The 9,710-nt window shown below is 39.4% G+C and overlaps 1 protein-coding gene across 1 annotated transcript; it reads right to left on the minus strand.

Annotated features, from left to right (window-relative positions):
- Positions 1–68: 68 nt before the first annotated feature.
- unc45b (unc-45 myosin chaperone B) lies at positions 69–7,756 on the minus strand. The gene is made up of 20 exons (XM_044370167.1): positions 7,621–7,756; positions 6,791–6,952; positions 6,648–6,684; positions 6,353–6,528; positions 6,004–6,093; positions 5,715–5,882; positions 5,324–5,489; positions 4,992–5,162; positions 4,699–4,870; positions 4,044–4,344; positions 3,680–3,774; positions 3,270–3,411; positions 3,010–3,150; positions 2,736–2,863; positions 2,400–2,466; positions 2,023–2,136; positions 1,773–1,888; positions 1,526–1,643; positions 1,255–1,410; positions 69–782 (listed from the first exon to the last, which is right to left on the minus strand). The coding sequence occupies exons 2-20, from the start codon at positions 6,950–6,952 to the stop codon at positions 510–512; spliced, it is 2,793 nt and encodes a 930-aa protein (XP_044226102.1). The 5' UTR covers positions 7,621–7,756; the 3' UTR covers positions 69–509.
- Between the last annotated feature and the right edge of the window lie 1,954 nt (positions 7,757–9,710).

A 9,710-nucleotide genomic window follows, 5' to 3' on the forward strand; every position in this document is an offset into this window, starting at 1 on the left:
ATATTTTTAAGGGAACTGAAAAAAAATATAATCACTAGCAACAGCAAAAAATACACGACAACAACATCTTCCCAAAACTCAAGCCTTATTGTGAAAGATACAAAAAAGACAACATTTAACATATACATATTGAAATAGTATATTTTTGCTTCACTTTCATCTTGTGAACTGATGACATTTGAACTAATCAATCTTCAAACATTATTTCACAGTTTCAGTTCAACTCAAACAGAAATAATAGCAGTTACTCCCTATTTCAAACAGAGAACAGATCCTTCATGGTGGAAAATCCTCAATATTTACGTACTCCTGTATATCCCAGGCTCCAAACAGTCTCTGTAAAAAAATACAACACTGCTTTATATTGTGAGAGATTATTTATAGAGATTTTTAGCCAGGTTGATTAATTCTTTGATTTCCTTTATGTGGAAAAATCATTTGGAAAAAAAAGTTTCTATATAACAAAAGAAATAAAGAAGAATGTCCGATGCTGTTGCTTGGTGTGCATTTTAAGAGGGGCTGGAGAAGGGTTTGATGAGGCTGAGATCCATCGCTTTGACCAGGCATGACCGTGCCACATCGATGGGCTCCTGCCTCTTTGGATTGTCTTCCGCCTTGCCGATCACTGTGAGGATTTCCAGAATCTCACTCTCAATCAGTTTCTTGGCCAGCTCACTGTCGTCTGAGTTGAGCATGTTGTAGACAATCACAAGGCCACGGTGCTGGATCCTGGGGTTGGCATGGAGACACAACCTCTGCAGGATCTCAAGCCACTGGGTGGTCTATTGGGAGAGATTAATCAGTCAGTCAGTGACACTCTGGTAAAGTATGCGAATGATGAATCAAAAATGTCACATACTGCTTTTAAAACTTTAAAAAGAGTGACACGTGGCACAGCAAGATACATTTTGCCCACAAAATATACATAAAGCAGCATTGCATGATGCACATACTGAACAATCATGGGAGTAAAGCATCAGTGCCTTTAACACTTTCAGTGACTCTTTCAGTAAGGAATGACAGTAGATATTGAAACAGCAGATGCAGTGACCTAAATTAAAAATAGGTGTTAAACAAAAGCAAGTAACTGTTATTCAGAGCCATGTTGTGCAATGTGTCACCCGGCTCTTTGCACTTGTTGCACCTGCCTGGTTGTGCAAGTTGTGGGGCACACATATTTTCAAAACAGACTCTAATATGACACCATAATTCACATTCTGCAGTAAAAACACTGGTAAATGCTGTTGTACATACCACAAGGGTCATTTTAGTGCAGAGCTTCTTCTGAGCAGCAGTGAGCATGGCCAGCGCTCCAGCTGCAGCTACCTGAACATCATCATCATCCTCCCCACAAAGCAGTACCAACAGCTTCAGCTTATCATTGCCATCTTCCAGGTAACGGTCTTGGACCTAAGATAAACAGAGGTGAAATTTTCAACTAAGCCGCACCTGTTGTAAAACTGTTTACATTTTGTGCTTATTGACTTTGTGCAATGTGACGTTTTAGCTGCAAGTCTGTTCTCACCTCTTTACATGTCACAAGATTGCACATGCACTCAGTGGCAGCCTGTCTGATCTGGTCGTGCTCCTCAAACATGTAGTTTTCAATTTCCGGCAGAGCTTTCTCTTTGAGAATCTTAACTCTACAAAAGAGGTAAATTTTTTTCTTTAAACATGATAATGCAAAACCTGCAAGCTGCAGTGAAGTCACTAAGTTGTAGGAAATTAGCTTTTAACTACCATCACACTGTGTCTGAGAAATACAGGGATACCTTAGTTTTTCACTGAAACCAGCCAAGTTGGTGAGGCTTCTCAGAGCTTCAAAGTTCTGTATTCCATCTCTGTCTGTGTGAAGGAGGTTAACTAAAGGCCGCACCACCTCATACACCTATTACCAAGAGAGTGAAAGAGAGGCAAAGTTGTCAGTAAATTTCCATTCCTCCACACTCACTCACATATCAACTGCTTCATGCTGCAGTTATGGTGTAATGATAACAAAACAGTTGCTGTTGCATTTCTTACCCTCTCACCAGGGAAGGCAATTTCTGGGTTTGAAATGGCTGCGATCTTGGCAAGGGCATGGCTGGCCTTCACCTTCCCAGCTTCTGTTCCTTCCAGCGCCAGCGGTATCAGAGCCTGAAGGCAGAGCCAGAAGTGTTATTCAAACAGTGGTGAACAACAGTTGGGTTACAATACAATAACCAGTCTGTTCAGTTAATAGTAATGCAAATGTGACTGTGCCCGTCCTTTCTGTTTTTCTAAGGATTCAGTTGTGCTGTAGAGATTGTAAAGCACCCTGATGCTTGAGTTGTGAAACACACAAAAAGATCATCTTTTTATTTTATTGTCACTTCATGAAGTGTTATAGATTCACATTTATTTCCAAAATTATGACTCACCTTTCCCCCACCTTGAGCTACAATAATGCCACGATCTTTGGGATCCTCTGACAATGCCAAGAAAACCCTTAAGATAAAAAATAGAAAATAGTTTCAGCAATTATATATTTCTAGGCAATGTTGCAGTTTTTTGGCTTCCATTTCCTCATTGCTATGCATTTAGAAAAGATGTCTCTGTGGGGTGAGAAAAATACATCTAGCAGAATGAGAAAGGCATGACTCAAAGCCATACAATGACATCAGCTCAGCTTTAACAGAGTGACCATACAAAAACGTATGACTCGGTCAACAGTTTGTGTTCCTGGAGCAGAAAACTGTTTGTGCTTCCTTTCCCACCTTGATAGCATCTCCTTGGTCTGGTTGGTCAGGATGGTGTTGTCAGCTTTGACCATGACTGCAAGAGCTGATATGACTCCAGCCTTCAGCAGCCTTTTCACTCTCTTCTCAATAAAGTCTTTCTTGTCCTGAGAAAAGGAAGTGGGTAATATGGTGAGTGTGTGTATGTATGCAAATGCATAACATTTCCTGCCTATACTTTTCCTGCCTATGTATATCAAATGTCATGTCTGAGAGTATGATTCATTTCCCTTTCCTTTCTCCTTTACTGTACCTTGGGGTGTTGCTCAGGCACATGTTGCTTTGAGAATTTGGCTAGTTGGACCAGCTCAGGGATGATTTCCTTCTTGTCATAAGAGTTAGTGCAGTTAACCAGGGTGCAAGCTACTGCATATATGATGGTCTTATCTGTAGACTAAAAACACAGAGAAAGGAGAGAGGTTATTTCTAATGCGTGATGTCCAACCTGACATATGAAGCTACATGTTACTTGCAAAAATGTTTTTTGTTTCTTTATGTCTGTTATTTTCATACCTTGGACAATTCAAACATGGCCTTCAAAGAAATCTCATCCTCAACAAAGTCATCTTTCACATCAGCATCATTAGTCAGATAAGCAAGGCCCTCGATAGCCCACTTCCTTGTTTTGGAATCTATTTGTGGATTACAGAGCCATCTAGAAGTAGAAAAAAGGAAACACTAATGATAACAATACTTAGAGATGATAAAAAAAATTGTAGGATTACAAGTTGCTGTGATATTTTGGCACTTCATTCCTATAAGAAATTATATCTATACAACTTTTCCATCAAAACTAGATTCAGACTAGATTGAACTTTATAGTCATTGCATATAATAAGTACCAGTCTTTTGTCTATCTTTATGGATAATAACATGCTAGATTCTGGCACAGTCACTTTAACAATCTGTGTGTGAATACTCACTTTCTGCACTGCTTGGCCAACTTCTCAGTGGAGCCTTCAGCAAACTGCCTTAAACTGTAGTCATCACCTCCAGCTGAGCCCAGTTTACAGAGACCCTGGTGAGGACATGGACATATTGTATGCATAAACATAAACACACAGGACAAAAGAAGTTGTGGACTCTAATTTAACAGAATTTATATGGAACAACTAGACTTGCGTGCCCAGTATAGTTAAAAGGAGCTGCTTATTATGTTTTTGCTTTCCTGTACTGTCTTGTCATGTTCCTACTGTCTGGGATGTGTTATTCTATATTGTGCAATGGGCTGAGCCCAAAAACACACTTTGACCTGTGTTTGTTCTTTTCTGTTCCAGGAACACTCACCACCAGCGCACGTATTTTAATCCTCTCATTCTTGGTCTTCTTGTAGATGTCTTTAAGCAATGACACGCCATTGGTGATGATGAAGCTGGCACGACTCATCTTTGTGGAGGAATGGATCAGTGCTTCCACAGCAACCATCTGGTCCACCTCACGCTCGGAGCCACACAGCGCCACCATCATCTCCATGATACCTTGATGTCCAACCAGGGCGTTACCGACATCAAAGGGACCCTGCAGCAGCCCTGAGATGACGTTGATAGCATGAATGGTTTTGTCCATGTCATTGGGGTCAATTTTGGATCTGTGGAAAAGGAAGGGAAAGATAAAAAACACAATAGATTAAGTAACTTGTTATGATGACTCAATTTAGAAAGTCTTGGTTACAACAGTGTGTTTTATGAATGTTGTTTTTATTAATATCATATATGTTCTTTTTTCTTCATTTTATTCATTGTTCCGCATGATTATAAATTGCCTCAGTAACTTTATAATTTCAATCTCATTTTCATATTCTATTCTGTTTTTAGGGTGACTTTGTAACATCTGCCCAGGGACTACAGATGAAAAATAGCATTTACAGCAATGTTTATTAATGTGCACTGTCCCTGTTAAATAAACAAACAAATAAATAAAATAAAATAAATTTGGGACATACTTGATATATTCATCACAAACGTCCCTGTAGTTGTTTCTCTCTGGGTCACATTTGAGGTCATCATAGAGTCTGTTGAGGAGTATGCTGGCAATCAGCTGTGTGTTCTCTGTCAAGGGCAGCTGGTCTGGCAATTCAGGAACCTGACCACACACCTTGAGGATCTTCTTCAAACCTGAAGAGTATACAAATATACATGTATATAGATATCTGTTGAATACAAATGTCAGGGAGTCATACTGTGATGGACTGTGGCTCAAACCAAATTAGTAACCTGCTACAGCTGTGTGGCTCACCGTGATCAATAGTGAAGAGGGTCCTGGAGTTGTTTTGTTCTTTCTTGTCTTGGCGAGGTACATTCTTACTCAGGAGGTTCAGTGCCTGGTCTCTGCCATGACCAGACACCTTCTTACTTGCAACCATCTCCAGAAGAGAGAGAAGGATGGTCTTCAGATCTTTGGCTGCATCTGCAGAAGGACAGATGATAAGGAAGATTGTACGTCTCAGTCATTTCCCCATACTGTGTGGTTCTACAGAGTTTCATTGAAAATTAGAAAGCGAACACTGAATAAGTGTCCATAATAAAATCTACTTTTTGTTGAAGATACAGATGAAGATTCTGTCTTACCCAAAACCAAGGCTTCTTCTTTCCCATATTCTCTTTTATCTCCACCAGTAAGGGAGTCGTTGATGCACTGGAAGAGGTTGCATGTTGCCAGTGCGATCTCCTCATTGTCAACAGCCATGATGCTGCACATCTTATCAATGCCCACCATGTTAATGATGGCCATTGCCTGTGTATGGGAAGTGAAAAGAAATATACACTGAGTACATTTTATGAGACGAAATGCTATACAAATAATATAATTCTTATAATGGATGATTATGATGCATATGCTGATTTTATTGTGTTTGTAAGAGGTTACATAGTTGACGTCATTGTCTTTGTCTGGTTTCTCAATAACTCTTTGATTTTCACTGTGTCCTTGTCTGGACTCGATATCTATGAGTATGCTCACCCGAGCTTTGTGTCCTGTGCACATTCCTGACAAAGTACGAATAGCAGCCAGGATCATCTCTGGTTTGCCTGTCTCTATCATGTTGAGCAGCAGAGGCACTCCGTTATTCTGGAAGATTCTGTCTGCTCCGGCATCCTCTCTAGACAGCACAATCAGGTTGTTGGCAGCCTAGACATAAAAGAAGTAGCATTGTAAAATCAATGAACTTTGCACCCTACATCCTAACAAGCAATAAAACAAGAAGCTAGCTTAATCACAAGTTTTGCTTCAAATTACAGAAAACACCCACTTTTTCCCTCTTGTCCTTTTCCATTTCTTCATCGAGGAGAATGTCAAACATGTTCTGTACTCTTGAGTCTGTGGAGAATGTTGTTTTGAGCTGTGGAGAAAAATGTAACCATAAATAAACTTTGATAATTTCCAAGTGATATACATGTATATCTAACACCTTACCTCAGTATCATGGTTCATTTAATTCTAATCCACCAAAAAACAATGTCGAATACACCTAAAAGTACTGATTTCATCTTATAGATTAGTGAATGCTGAATTTGTGTATGTCAAGGGATTTGTGTAACCTTTTATTGTCTTGTATAAACGTCTGTGTGTAGGTGATTTGTTTTGTTCTCAACACTCACCTTGGCCTGGATCTCTGCTCCCAGCCTGCGGAGAGTCTCCAGGAAAGTCTTGTTCTTTGGTTCGATGGTGGCGCATCTCTGCACATCCTTGAATGCCATGTCGAGTTTTCCTAGCTTTTCCAGAGCTTGACACCGCCTGTATAAGGCTTTAATATCTGCGGCATCGACATCAATTGCTATATAGTGAGAAGAGAGAGTCATAATGAGTTTGTTGTTTGGTGTTATTGCTCCTATCGTTTTGTTTTATTCTGTGTTTGTTTTTGGTTAAACTTTTGTATTAGTTACTCCACAGTACCTTTAGATGCATCAGATGCTGCATTGGCATAATTTTCCTGTAATAAAAAAAGAAACATTTCTAATGAAAGTCTAGATTTGCCAGAGGAATTACACATGTATTCAGTGCTCGTTCTTTTTGTACTGTTTTAGCATGCTGCTTACCTTCTTTAGGTGGCATGCAGACCTGTTTCTGTGAATGACAGCCAGTACTTTCTTGTCTTTGCACACTTTGATGGCATTAGTGTAACACTCAATGGCCTTGTCAATGTCTCCTGCCTGGAAGTGCTTGTTTCCCTCGTCTTTTAACTGGATTGGATCTCCCATCTAGTAGAAAATGGGATTATCAGTTATTAGTTTCTCGTCTCTTGTATCTGACAGTATTAGCTCACCAAAGCCCAATTTAACAGTCAATGTCATCAGTCAATCCAATGTAAATGCAGTACTTTGGTAAAGCCACCAAAGATTCATACAAAAGTCAAACATTCCAGTCACAGAAAGACATTATTGAATAAAACAAATATTTTTTAAAAAGAGTTAGAATGAATCTGCTTTTTTTTACATGGTTTTGACTTGAAGTTCAAAAAATGAACAGATTTACACAATTCCTAATTCACCCTGAAGGATAGTAGAATCTGACAGCATTATAATATTATTTTTAAACTACTGTCGGAGTAGAAATGTGTTTATTCTCACCATACTTTCCAATCAGTGTCCTGCTGACCTGGGTCTCCTGTAGCAAATGGCCATGCACATGCTATCTCTAACTTTAAATGGCCTCCCCTCATGCCTTATTTGGGCATGGTCTTGCACCCCAGTTGAGCTTTGCAACAAATGCAACTTTCGTAATGGACAGACACTCTCTGCTCCCACTCCCCTGATAGGCATAGTCTGCCCCCCTCTGTTCCCTTATCCTACCCTCTACATACCTGAATGTCTGTCAAAGTTTAAAAAAAGAGAAAAAAAAAAGAAAAGAAGACTTCTGTGGACAGTACCTTCAGAATTTGTGTGTTGTGTGTTTTGTTCAATCCTCCTCTATTTTCTTTTCTTCTGTTTTTTCCTCCCGCTTGGAAAGTCTGGACCTTCAGTCCGTAGTTTCAATCGTCTTCTGACTTGTGTAACCTTCCCCCACCCACACCTCCATTTATATTTATAGTGGATCTCAATGAAATGGGACAGAACCAAGTTGGACCATCCATGACAGTTAGGGGTTCACTCGAAGAACACAAAAACGCAAAGAAAAGTTTTGTACTAAAGATTCTTAGAAACAATGATTACTTGTGTTACAGCGAATTCCCTTCTAGTCTCTTTAAAATATCAGTCATCTTATGAAACAAACAATTATGATGGATCCAGTGAATTTGGTGAGAGTGACCCCTTCAAAGGTGGTCTGCTCCTGATAAAGTCTATTTAGGGCATAGACAGCTGAGAACTCACCAGCAAATGCCTGATGCTTAAGTGGCGGGAGGGGGTTTAAAAGAGTGTGTGTGCATATGGAGACAGTGGGGGGGACTGACAGCTGTAGGACCACAGAGGAACCTAGTAGCTTCTGGAAAGAGAATGATCTGGAACCTCGATATGTTGTGGACCATTGTTTACTAATTTCACAGTTTGGATATGTTCTCCTATGGACAACACCTTGACTTATGGTGTGCTATTAGAACTATTAAGTTACAGTAACACCATGACTTCCTCCATTCTGAGGGAATGTTCTATTAATTTGACATGTCTGTATGTAGATATATAAGTGATGGGTTTGTATACATTTTACATACAAAGCTATTAACGGGCACTAAGATTAAGTAAAATATGAGATGTTCTGGTTGCCCAGTTGTTAAGAAGCATACTGCAGAGTCCTAAGTTTGATTCTGACCAGGGGCCTTTGTTGCACATAACCTCTCTCAACTGAGATGAGACCAATTATTTACCACATGCTTACTGTATTCATATTCCTACAGTTTATCCCTTTGTGCCCTTGGCAGAAGACAGACAATCACTCTGAGCAATTCACCAGTTCATCATACACACACACAACACACATCCAGAAAACCACACTTTCACTTTCAAGCTTAATAATGCTTATTCACGCATATTTTATAGTTCATATAAATCCATCCATCCATGGGCACAAAACTATTTATTCAGAGAATTGTTTATTCAGAGTTATAGCACAAAATGTCTGGTTTCATTGACTTTATGTAAGGTTGGGCTTGAATGAGGATGTGTATGGTTCATCAGTTTTCCACAAAGGCCACAGCCTGTTACATCTCTGAATTGCACATGCATTACAACCTCCTTGTGAGAGAGACGCCATGTGGACTATTGGAGCCTTGGTGCCACCAGGTGGCAAATTATACCCATCACAATACTCTTAAGCGTGACAATCTTGCAGTAGTAAGGAAGTATTGTACTAAGCGTGTCATACAATGGTGGAATTTGTGGTAAACACATTTCATTACAAGTCCCGCATTAAATAGTATTATTAATAGTATTAGAAACATATTTAGCTAAGCTTTAAGTATCAAAAATTAGAACTATTAGTACTCATTCTACAGGAGAATCACCCCTGTCAGAGTTATATTATTTTGTATGATTTTCTGCATGAATTATTACTGATGCATTAATGTGTAAGCAGAAATTCAGTGTTGCAGCTGTTTGAGGTTGAGCTAATTGAATTATTTTACATACTGTTTGATCATTTAGAAGAATAAGTAGCTTACAACAGTGGTTTTCAAAGTGGGGTCCGGGGACCCCCAGGGGTCCTTGAGGAAGTTCCAGGGGGTCCCCAGCAAAAAGGGGAATAATTTATTTTGACTATAGTTCCATCCATAAGTGACACAATGACAGCATGTATGACTATTTTGGTCATGGGTTTCATACACTGTAATTAAACACCTAAAAGCCAAAATTTTATCAGATGGGGGACCCAGGGACAAAATCTTATCAAGTAGGAGTCCGTGGTCTAATTTGTGTCAGTTTAGGGGTCCTTGACATGAAAAAGTTTGAGAACCACTGGACTACAGTACTTGAGTTATTCTACTAGTAGTACCATACATGTTAAGACATTTACAGGTATCAGACTTTG

Source organism: Thunnus albacares, chromosome 2 (assembly GCF_914725855.1).
Source record: "Thunnus albacares chromosome 2, fThuAlb1.1, whole genome shotgun sequence".
Lineage (NCBI taxonomy): Eukaryota > Metazoa > Chordata > Actinopteri > Scombriformes > Scombridae > Thunnus > Thunnus albacares.